The sequence below is a fragment of the Taudactylus pleione genome, unplaced genomic scaffold (genome assembly GCF_031769625.1).
Source record: "Taudactylus pleione unplaced genomic scaffold, aTauple2 ptg000378l, whole genome shotgun sequence".
Taxonomy (NCBI): Eukaryota; Metazoa; Chordata; class Amphibia; order Anura; family Myobatrachidae; genus Taudactylus; species Taudactylus pleione.
The window spans coordinates 1641849-1654769 of record NW_028284779.1 but is presented as its reverse complement, the minus strand read 5'-3'; the positions used below and the strand labels follow the sequence as shown (position 1 = coordinate 1654769).

General features: G+C 43.3%; 1 protein-coding gene across 1 annotated transcript in view; it reads right to left on the bottom strand.

The window, feature by feature from the left end:
- Nucleotides 1-12921, bottom strand: part of LOC148507924 (uncharacterized) — a 111105-nt gene that overhangs the window by 15941 nt on the left and 82243 nt on the right. The window contains exons 13-16 of the mRNA XM_088445344.1: nucleotides 12374-12528; nucleotides 10810-10957; nucleotides 5195-5263; nucleotides 2103-2970 (exon numbers count right to left, since the gene is read on the bottom strand). Of these exons, the coding sequence (XP_088301470.1) occupies nucleotides 2103-2970; nucleotides 5195-5263; nucleotides 10810-10957; nucleotides 12374-12528 (1240 nt within the window). The remainder of the gene's footprint in view (nucleotides 1-2102; nucleotides 2971-5194; nucleotides 5264-10809; nucleotides 10958-12373; nucleotides 12529-12921) is intronic.

The window sequence follows — 12921 nt, the reverse complement described above, 5'->3', positions numbered from 1 at the left end:
TAACTAATCCGAGCCTGCACATCCCTAGTTCTAAGTATATCCATATCAGCACTAGTCCTGATGGTTCAATGAAATTGACTGAGGTACTAAATAAGTCACCTATGCTCAAGCATGGATAGCCTTAAAATGTGGACTGTAGCGCAGTTTGGGAACCTCAGCAATAAGCCATTAGATGCAGCAGTAGAGTCACCCCGTCTAAGCAGAATGTTTTTTTACTGCATGTGGGTGCACAAGCCACTATCTTATCTGCTTTACATCTCCTGGCTAAATCAAGAAATCTCAGCACTTTTGCTGCAACTCGCAGGCTGTTAGAATTGGCCCCAAATGTGTATGCTCCATTCAAGATCACATTGAAAGTTGAATGGTCTAGAAACAAAAGTGAAGATGTTTGATTCCTAAGTATCACTATTTGTCTTTTACAGCCCGAAATATATTACTGACCTTACAGTCAGGTGTATAAATATTGGGACATTGACAGAATTTTCATATTTTGGCCTCTATTCACCACCACAATGGCTTTGAAATGAAACAAACAAGATGTGCTTTAACTGCAGACTTTCAGATTTAACTTGAGGGTAATTACATCCAAATCAGGTGAACGTTGTAGGAATTACAACGGTTTCTATATGTGCCTCCCACTTTTTAAGGGGCCAAAAGTAATGGGACTATCAACTCAAAAGCTATTTCATGGACAGGTGTGAGCTATTCCCTCGTTATTTCATTATCAATTAAGCAGGTAAAAGGTCTGGAGTTGATTCTAGGTGTGACATTTGCATTTGGAATCAGTTGCTGTCGACCCTCAATATGAGATCCAAAGAGCTGTCACTATCAGTGAAGCAAGCCATCATTAGGCTGAAAAATCAAAACAAACCCATCAGAGAGATAGCAAAAACATTAGGTGTGGCCAAATCAACTGTTTGGAACATTCTTAAAAAGAAAGAACGCACCGGAGAGCTCAGCAACACCGAAAGACCACGGAAAACAACTGTGGTGGATGACAGAAAAATTACTTCCCTGGTGAAGAAAAACCCCTTCACAACAGTTGGCCAAATCAAGAACACTCTCCAGGAGGTAGGTGTATATGTGTCAAAGTCAACAATCAAGAGAAGACTTCACAAGAGTGAATATAGAGGGTTCACCACAAGATGTAAACCATTGGTGAGCCACAAAAACAGGAAGACCAGATTAGAGTTTGCCAAACAACATCTAAAAAAGCCATTACAGTTCTGGAACAACATCCTATGGACAGATGAGACATAGATCAATTTGTACCAGAGTGATGGGAAGAGAAGAGTATGGAGAAGGAAAGGAACTGCTCATGATCCAAAACATACCACCTCATCAGTGAAGCATGGTGGTGGTAGTGTCATGGCGTGGGCACGTATGGCTGCCAATGGAACTGGTTCCCTTGTATTTATTGATGATGTGACTGCTGACAAAAGCAGCAGAATGAATTCTGAAGTGTTTCGGGCAATATTATATGTTCATATTCAGTCAAATGCTTCAGAACTCATTGGACGGCGCTTCACAGTGCAGATGGACAATGACTGCAAAAGCAACCAAAGAGTTTTTTAAGGCTAAAAAGTGGAATGTTATGCAATGGCCAAGTCAATCCCCTGACCTGAATGCGATTGAGCATGCATTTCACTTGATGGAGACAAAACTGAAGGGAAAATGCCCCAAGAACAAGCAGGAACTGAAGACATTTGCAGTAGAGGCCTGGCAGAGCATCACCAGGGATGAAACCCAGCGTCTGGTGATGTCTATGCGTTCCAGACTTCAGGCTGTAATTGCCTGCAAAGGATTTGCAACAAAGTATTAAAAAGTGAAAGTTAGATTTAGGATTGTTTAGTTTGTCCCATTACTTTTGGCCCCTTAAAAAGTGGGAGGCACATATAGAAACCGTTGTAATTCCTACACCATTAGCCTGATTTGGATGTAATTACCCTCAAATTAAATCTGAAAGTCTGCAGTTAAAGCACATCTGTTTGTTTCATTTCAAAGCCATTGTGGTGGTGAATAGAGGCCAAAATATGAAAATTCTGTCAATATCCCAATATTTATGCACCTGACTGTATGTCCTAAATGATGGTGGTACCTACCTGCAGCACTGGGCTTGCCTGTGGTGAGAGAAATCGCTCCTTTATCACGTTGACCTTCCTCTTTAGAAGGCCTCGGTCTGGCATTGAATGATGGGAGTTCTTATACTTCTGCACTTCTAGGCAGCACAGCAGGTTGTTGTCTAGTAGAGGAAGTTCCTCTTGTGGGCCATGTGCCTGAAGGTATCTCAGGAAATGTAGCACATCCGGCGTTGGCCACCCCTGAGATGCCAGCTGAAGGGCCCGGTTGAAGGTGGATATATCTTCTGCACTTGGCTGCATCTGCGCCGGATTGCTCTTTTGGCCGTGAAGACGCTTGAGTACCATTTTGGTGGTTAGTGCCTGAATAATCGGATCAAGTCTTGCCAGTCCCTCATTTGCATACTGCTCTACTCCATAGTCTTTCAACCGACCAAGCATCTCACTCCAAAATGTATTAAAGGAAGATGCCAAGAGCGTACTGAGGAAGAAGGTAGCTTGTTCCATAGAAAGGCCGCTTATCCTACCCTTGGAAAGGTCATTTGTTAAATGTTTCCTCAGTACTTGCAGTTGTGGGTTCTGAATACTGTCCAGCTCTAGCACCTTCTGAATCAAGCCCAACATCTTCCGGTCTTCTTTTTTGCCCTGCAGAGCATGAAAGATGTCCAGAACCTTCAGTACCTGCGGTTCCTCTGTCTCCTGTACAACCTTTCTATATGCCTTATAAACAGCTCTATGCTGAAGCATCTCCAAAGGAGTGTGAGGATCGTCCTGGATTTGGCCGACATATCCCGTTACCAGCCCAGGCATCATCATACGGTCTTTTTTCCACCTGACTTTTTTTGTGCTGTCTTCATTGTTCAGACCTCTCAGTCTTTTTTCTTTGCTTGTCCTATTTAAATCAGACAAATCTTTTAAGGCTACTCAGAAACTATTTTGCCTAAATTAAATTCATTAAATGAGATACTAAAACACGCTGGAATAGCTCCTAATACTTAGTATAATGTACTGGAATAAGTCCTGATATTTGTATTAACACGCTGGAATAACTAATGATACTTGGAATAATGTACTGGAATAACTCCTAATACTTGGAATACTGTACTGGAATAACTCCTGATACTCGGAATAATGTACTGGATTAACTCCTGATACTTGGAATAATGTACAGGACTAACTCCTGCTACTTGAAATAATGTACAGGACTAACTCCTGCTACTTGGAATAATGTACTGGAATAACTCCTGATACCTGGAATAATGTACTGTAATAACTCCTGATACTTGGCATAATGTACAGGTCTAACTCCTGATACTTGGAATAATGTACAGGACTAACTCCTGATACTTGTAATAATGTACAGGACTAACTCCTGAGACTTGGAATAATGTACAGGACTAACTCCTGACACTCGGAATAATGTACTGGAATAACTCCTGACACTCGGAATAATGTACTGGAATAACTCCTGATACTTGGAATAATGTACTGTAATAACTCCTGATACTTGGAATAATGTACTGTAATAACTCCTGATACTTTGAATAATGTACTGTAATAACTCCTTTGGATAGAACTTCCATCCAAAATCAACCATTTTAATCCAGAGAATCCCGGGATTGGAGGCTCCAATCCCTGGATTCAAATCCCTGACCAGGATTTGAAGCTACTGAGCTATTTCCATTAATGTGGCTAATCCCGGGGTCGGGATCGGCGGGATCCCGGGATTTCAGACCAAAAATTCTAGGATTTGAATCCAGGGATTGGAGCCTCCTAGGTGTATTTCCACAGCAGCTGGAGTGTCACAGGTTGCCTGCCCCTGTGCCATTAAGTGGCAGCAAAAATGCAATGAGGCAGACGTCCCTAGTTCAAGTATCAAGATTTATTCCAGTAAGTTGTAGCACCCAGTATAATGATTCCATCATCATCAACAGAAGTTTTATGGGGAGTTACCGTCTATGAACAAATCAAAATAACACTACTTTATACACTGTACCTCACCTGCAAAGCCTCAATTTCACCTATCCCAATACCATCTACAACTGCCTGCTGGGGTATATGTGGCAGGGGTGCAAATGGCCCAGTTCCCCAGTGAGCATAAATATATAATTTGCATCCTTTGTTAGTTAGATTAATGCTACAGATTTAATGCATTAAGTATTAATGAATTCGTGTAGTAACTGTGCAAGACATATAACACTGGAGAATACTTTCCTACTCCCCGAAAGATTTTTCGGGTAGCCTCCTTCCCCACCCCCATGAGATTTTACAGGGAATTTTGCAGGTCCGAAGAGAGGGGGTGGAGCTAAATTACACGAATATCGTCATTTAGTCCTACCCCCTCAACGCAGACCCGCGAATCACAGGCTTTTCCCATGAAAGGGGCAGGGCCTAATGATGCCTACAGTCTGGCCCTGCCCCCCGAAGCCAACAGCAGCGTTTCCTCTCAGGGCTGCTCCCGGAGAGGCTGATAGGAAAGTCGGTAAGTATGCACTGGAGTGTCAGACTCCCGGAAAATCAGAGCCAAATATTCAGATAGTGGGCCTGACTCAGCAGTGTATGCAATGGTCATTACAGATGCAGATCGAGGTTTGCCATCGCACATGCATATAAGCCGCCCCGCGCTTGCGCAGTGATTGCATTGCAATTACGGCTGCACAGAGGAATTTATCGCAGAGTAAGTGACAGGCTGTCAGCGTTTGTGGCTGGTGACAGAAGAATGCGGGCGTATCTGCACGTTTAACCACTGCCTCGTGGCCGTACATAAATTAGCCACCGCGATTGCATACGCAGCATTGGAGCTCTCTGCGTACGGAGAAACTTGCAGTGTTTGCGGCTGGTCAGACCTGTTGTAAATGCTGCATGACTGGCCGATGTGGGTCGATGGTACCGATGTTTATGTAAAAGAGCGATATTGGACGGATATGAGAAAGCAGTAATGGGCGTCTCTATGCTGGCTGTGCTGTGGCAGGAATTAGCATATATTCGCAGCTGCGATCCCATTAGCGTCCGCTGCTGAATCAGGTCCAGTTATCGCAGTGACGTTCTCTAACAATAATCAAAGTGTAATAAATAGCTGGACGGTCAGGTGCAGGAGGTAGTAACACATATAATACCTTTTCTGGCCGGTGCTGACTGCAGACCTCTCCAACTCCTGGGTCTTGTAGGAAACAGGAACACAATACCTTTAAGGAGAAAATAAAAAAGTTTAATTCCCAGACGACAACAACATGTCATTATCGTACAGCAATCATTGCTCTATAAAGTGACGGCTTTGTAAATTCAGTTGCTATGGATGTCTCGGCCTGGTTTAGCCAATCACCTCCCCGGAGAGTAGATTCTCGTCCTCCCATCTCTTCTGCTAATTACACACAAGCTCGGTGACTCCCTCCAGATCATGCCCTGCCTATCTCATAGCAGCCGCTTACACCAAGCCGAGGATTATATAACAAATGGAGATGACCTAAGTGTACTGTTATTATCACTTTACACTACACCTGCCGACACAAATGCCACATGATTCATTTTTACATGACACTAATTTTATATCATGATGAATGAATAAACATAACCAACAATACATTATGGTAGTTGCACACAGAACTGAATTAATTATGTTTTTTGTCCCCAGTTACATATCATCCCCCAGGCAGAATTCCTCTTAGCCATAAATCCTGGTGATACATGGGGCCTATTTCAGAGATGTACGTTCATTCGATAATGAACGTACATCTCCGATGTTGGGGGGGTCTGCACCTGCCCAGGACCCAATCTGTTCATGTGCAGAACAGGTCCTGCGATCTCGCTCGCAGACCCCCTCCCCCCCCAAGTCGCAGCATGAATGACATGCTTCTACGTTTGGGGGGCGGATTATGGGCGTGTTTGGTCACTGTTCCCAGGAAATGGGGACGTGTCGCCCCTGTTTTCTGCGAAGGGCGAGGCCAGGGTCTGCACAGATTCCTGGCCTCTAAAGTGACCAGCACCCTCAGGCTGCGGGGAAGCTTCAGCTCCCGCAGCCTGGCCAAAGGAACAGCCATTGCGACCATCGGACAATGTGTGATAAGGGAGATATCACAGTTTGAGAGTCCCTGGTCACCAGAACTTACAATGAAGAACCAGGACCACCAATCATTGTCTCGTTAACCCTCTCATTATCCTTCACCCTCGCAAATATTAGCATGGTTGTTATCATTACAGGTACTCGAGGATGGTGCTTTATAATGGCAACATCCCTGATCCTGCAATGATTACAGTATGCAGTGATAGGGTGACAAGAACATCCCAGAAAATAGTTATAGGAACCATAGATATGAAATAGATAGATACTGTAGATAGATAGATCTGAGATGAGATAGATAGATAGATACTGTAGATAGATAGATAGATAGATAGATAGATAGATAGATATGAGTTAGATAGATAGATAGATAGATAGATGTGAGATAAATAGATAGATACTGTATATATATATATATATATATATATATATATGAGATAGATAGATGTGGGATAGATAGATATGAGATAGATAGATAGATAGATAGATAGATAGATAGATAGATAGATATGGGATACATAGATAGATAGATATGGGATACATAGATAGATAAATAGATATGAGATAGATAGATAGATAAATAGATAGATATGAGATAGATAGATAGATAGATAGATAGATAGATATGAGATAGATAGATGTGAGATAGATAGATAAATAGATATGAGATAGATAGATATGAGATAGATAGATAAATAGATAGATATGAGATAGATAGATAGATAAATAGATATGAGATAGATAGATGTGAGATAGATATGAGATAGATAGATATGGGATACATAGATAGATAAATAGATATGAGATAGATAGATATGAGATAGATAGATAGATAGATAGATAAATAGATAGATATGAGATAGATAGATAGATAGATATGAGATAGATAGATATGGGATAGATAGATAGATAGATAGATAGATAGATAGATATGAGAAAGATATATAGATCAATCTATCTATCTATGGACCTGTGCAGATGTAGGAAATGGAAGGGGCGTTCTCACGTTCAATAAGGACAGGTTGACAGAAACGTGGAGCATGGAGAGCAGCCATTATGTGTGTATTCGCCTGCAAGGAGGGGTATTTTTGCACCTAATATATACAGTATATGATGATGACGATTTGTAGTAACCTAAGTGCGTACGCGTCCTGGGATGCGTACAGCTCTGTATACAGTATGTGTAGAAATACACAATTTTTCCGTACACTTTTGAATAATTTATGCCCACTCTACTATCAACCCCATAATGTGCATGGTTTATTTCCTAACCTATAGACATATTAAGTCACATACTTTACATTTCACCCTCATCCAGGGATTTATGAATGGGTCACAGCATCTGAACCCCTGGATCCTTTCACCCTCATCATGCACCAAAATACAATCTTACCCCCATGTTACTGTCGTATCGGGGTGGCCTGCGGGGGGCGTCCTGCTCCCCAGTTCTGGTGACATCTCTCAGTGTGATGCCGGAGCATGGAGCACAGCCTGTATAATGTGCTGCACACAGCTGGGACCTGAAACTTCAGTAACAGGCTCTAATCTCACCTGACGTCTCAAGTGTCCCCATAGTATTACTGTGTTACATCAGTAGAATTAACCATTGTATGACTGCTGTACACCGAGGGATGGCTGTGCCAGTGGTTGGAAGATTTGTACGTATTAAGGAGGGGTGTATCAAGAGATAAAATACCAACCAATCAGCTCCTAACTGTCATTTTTCAAACACAGCCGGTAACAGGACAGCTAGGAGCTGATTGGTTGGTACTTTATCTCTCTCCAAGGCTTTATAAATCTCCCCCATTATCACAATACGGCAAAGTGTGAATGCCCCAGCATGCTCTGCTGGATACAGCTGCAGCTTACTGAATTGAAAAAAAAAAAAAAAATCTTGTTCTACAGCACCAGCATAACCAAGCATGTTAATGGCTGCCAGGGCTTGCTGGGATCAGTAGTGCCTTTATAAATACTGTGTGTTTGCTCTAAACCATAATTACCAGAACATCCACATCGTAGGATGTTAAGATGACCCCAATGCCCCCCTTCTAACTTACTGTCCTATCTGTTATCTGCAACTGTCCACTCACCAGTGCTACGAACAGACAAGATGGTGGACAGCTGAGCTCTGTTACCATGACGACACAGGCGATAGTAACAGCCTCATGGTACAGGGAATGGGATTGAAATACTGGCGGCTCAACAGCCACCGGTTCAAATCCCGACAATGAGAGTCCGACAGTAAGAGATCCCGACGGGCGTTGGTAAGTACCCTAACCCTCCCCTCTCCCCCCCCTTAACCCTAGTAACCCTCCTTTAGGTTTGCCTAACCCTAACCTCCCCTCCTAGTGCCTAACCCTAACCTCCCCCCAGGGGTGCCTAAACCTAACCCTCTCTCTCCGCACCCTAACCCGCCTTTAGGGGTGCCTAACCCTAACCTCCCCACAGGGGTGCCTAAACCGAACCCCCTCTCCCCGCACCATAAACCTAACCCTCCTGTGGGGCTACCTAACCTATCTCCCTAGTGCCTAACCCTAACCCCTCCTTCCCCTAGCCTAACCCTAACCTTCCCGGGGGGGTGCCTAACCCCAAGTCCCCTCGGGGGTCCCTAAACCTAACCCCTCCATCCCCGGGCTAAGTGTTATACTTAACTGTCAGCAGACAATGGGGATGGTGGAGGTCTGTCCTCCGGCATCGGGACTAAGATAGGCATCGGCATTTTGATGCCTATCTTAAGTACCTGGTCGGGCAGTTCCAGTCGAGATTTAGACCGGCGCCATTGCGTCCGCTGGTCTATTAACTACATCCCATGGACAGAGTCTCTAATATGGTGGACCTTTAGGAAGCCATAGTGTAAATGAAATTAATCACAGAAATGCTACATACCAAATATTAGTAATGTTGTGTGCATCATATCCTACCCTTCTTAATCCTAAGAGCAAATAGATGGGGCTATTCTGGAGAAATCTGTATACCCCTATCTTATGATAAGTCACACCGGGGGAATATTTCGCAGGGTAAAGCTGGATGCACGCTATAAGATTATGGGCGAGATGTATTAGGGTTTGAGTTTTCCTAGTGAGACAAACTCAGACCTTCCCCCACAAAGTTCCAAGTTTGTCTCACAGCTCAGATGTAATAGCCTGCAAACTTTACGTTTAGTTTTTTTTTTTACACACAGAAGCCTTCAGGGATCTCACTGATCTGTGAAGGCTTCTGTATAACAGACCTTTTAATGCTAGTCACATTAAAAGGTCTGAGTTTACATAGGGGAAAACTCAACCGGACTCGAATAATGTAATATCCTCAAACTCTCAAGTTTGCAGGATATTACATTTGCTGAATTCTGAAACAAACTCGGCCCATTAAATGTGCGGGAAGGCCTGAGTTTTCTTAGTGAGACAATCTCGGACCTTCCTGCATCTCGCCCCTGGTAATGTATGGCAGCAAATGACGGTTGACCATTTGCTCCACAAAAATGTTCATTTTGGACAAATTGGTTAAATCAAACGGAATGGTGGATTGTCATTCACTCCCATACATTATCAGTTTTTCATTACAACAAGCCAGATTGGACAAATAATCTTATAGTGTGTATCCAGCTTTACCCTCCTTACAGCATACAGAAATGGCTTTTTCCACATATTTAAGGCAGAATTAAGTGGCTGGCCAGGAATGTTAATTTCCGGGGCATTAACATGATTATTGGTTAAATAGGTCCCTCAGTATAATGATGATCACCTGTGCACCATATAAACGTTATACTGCGTGTAACATTTGTGTCACAATTAATAAAACACATCTATATAATAAACATATACACATTAAAGTGCATGCATTTGTCTTACAAACTAACATGGTGATGATTACACAGATTGGGGGACTATGCACCTTATATAGCTCAGCATCAGGTGCACTAAACAGCGCTCCATCTGTATATATTCCTTATGTCTCTCTGGAGTATCCAAGCAAGTGCTACATTAAAGGGGGTTTCCATTCTTTACTACATTGGCTTCGGGTGTGGTATGACTGGTCAACAGTAGAAAGGTCAACATTCAGAAGGTTGACACATTCTGTCCACAGTGAAAAGGTCGACATGGTCATTAGGTCGACCACTAATATATAGACATGTATTTAGGTCAACACCGAAATGACAACATGTTTTATTTTATTTTTTATTTTAGCCTAACCCTAACCGATAAACCTAACCCTAAAAATCATCAAAAACAATATGTCAACATTTTAGGGTCAACGTGTCAAATGTTGGCATTTTGAATGTGTCGTCAGTTTAAACATGTCGACCTAAATACATGCCTACATATTTGAGGTCGACCATGTCGACCATTTGACTGTCGACTTTCAGTATGTCGGCCTTTTTTTTTTTTTTTACTGGCGACCAGATGCCATTTTCTTCTACCTGCAGAATTAACAAAATACTTAGCTTTTTCCTCTTAGCTTTTTTCTAAGCTTTTAAAACAGGTCTTTATATAATTAGTCCAAGTTGTCTATGTTTGTGGATTGGAATATGATATGAAGCTGTGTGGTAGAAGCCAGCAAGATACATCAATGCATCTTTTATGAGTGGCAGGAGAGCATTTACAAGCCAATGAAAGAAGTGACCTGAGAGTGGAAGACTTCTTTAAGTTAGACTGGTCTTAGTGTTTGAAAACTTACTTCAGAAACATGGCGATATCATAATTTAGGAAACGTATCCAGGCGTCACACAGAGCAGCCAACACCCAGCGATATGTAGTCGTCAAATCTGACAGTTGCGTTCCTCCCAGCGCCTGGTCCATCTGCTTGGGGTACACACAACTGGCACCTGATATACAGAGATCTAGTATTAAGCCATTTACATAGAATCAAAGGATTCCAGCATCTCATTGCACCAGAAATAATACGTAGCACCCCCCGTGAGTTCTGCAGCGGCATTTCAACATAAACAGGTGTATTACTCTTCTGGCAAGTTATAGTCATTGCCAAAAAGTCCATACTCTGGAGTTCATGATGTCATTCTGAATTAGTGAAGAGAAAGCACCTAGTCAGCTCTGGGCCTGATTCAACAAGGATCGCAATTGCAAAGCTGCACGCAGGCTATAGATATATGATGTATGCACGCAGGCTATAGATATATGATTTATGCACGCGGGCTATAGATATATGATTTATGCACGCAGGCTATAGATATATGATTTATGCACGCAGGCTATAGATATATGATTTATGCACGCAGGCTATAGATATATGATTTATGCACGCAGGCTATAGATATATGATGTATGCACGCAGGCTATAGATATATGATTTATGCACGCAGGCTATAGATATATGATTTATGCACGCAGGCAGTTTTGCAATTGCGATCCTTGCAATAGTGCAAATGCAGCAGGAGGTGTACGACACCCTCTGCTGCATTTGCGATCCCAGCACTGTGACGGAGGTCGCAGGCAGGGATCACCATCGTGACCATTGGTGGTCGATGGTCGCGATGGTGGATGGCGCCGGGCAGCTGAGTAAGCCTCAGCTTACTCAGGCCGGCCGGCTTGTGAGCCCAGAAGACTGCATACGTCCAGGCAGTCCCTGGGCTGGCCACCCCCGGAAAATGGATCGGACACACCCAGTTTCCAGGTACACTGTCCGCCCCCGGCTGCAATCAAGGGCTTGCGTTGCGATTGAGCAGGACCCATTCTGCGAATGCGCAGATTCCCGATAGTCGGGAATCTACGTTCAGCAGTGCACTTGCGCGCAAGGCCCTCTATCTGGATCTTATATTGAGATAATAAGAAAAGGATTGGTCTCTTAGTCTGTGATTCTGTGTTTGGATTCATATATTATTGAACCACAAAGTAAGAAATTGCCTTCTCTTTTGGATCCTGTTTTGGAACTTTGTATTTGGTATATGTCTGTCTGAACCAATCAGCTCCATATTGAAACCATGAGGCCATCTGGCCATGTATATCCTACCTGTCGACTTCGAGAAATCCCCTTGGGGTAACCCGGTGGGGAGGTCCAAGTGATAAGTGCAGGGGCCGTGGAAATTCTAATCACTTCATCAAGCCCCCATCCTGCCCACTCCACAAGGAAAGTGGGTGGGGTCCGAGATTGTTCCCTACTCTCCCAGGGGTCAGGAAGGATTCCCTGAAATTCAGTAGTCTCCCAGACATTCCAGGAGAGCAGGCAAGTATGATCTATATTATATTTATCTACAGATACAGACCACCCTATATGCTGCCCATACCTGCATGTGGAATTGAAGCCAGCGGATAGGCATCAGCGCTGGGCCCTATTACTGGCGGCTGGCAGCTGCTGTCGCTTTGCCCTGGTCCCCATTCTCCGCAGTCGCTCAGTTCCAGCCACAGAAGGAAAATTTGAATGTTCTGTGGAGGCTCGAACCTGTTGGTGGGAGATGTGATTAGAACCATCAGCAACTGCTGAATCTTACAATCGTGAATGTACCCGTAGTAAGGATGGAAAGGGAACCTGAGGCAGAATTTTTGAGGGAGGCAGCAATTTTGATATATGGGGTGCGCCATTGCTCTTTACTCCTTAATGCTCCATTATATGAAGCATTCTCCTGTACCAAGTTGGCCACTGTTGGTTAGTCTGCGCAAGCACGGTGCCATCTTTTTACTGTTTTTGAGAGCCACAGTCATACACATGTCTGGACTACAAATCTCCGTGGGACGCAAAGTACCTATGAGTCCTGTGATCCTGCCTTACATACCTCTAGTAAATAAGCTTTTATTGAACTTTCTGTTCTTTCCAACTCACAAGCGTTATGAGGTT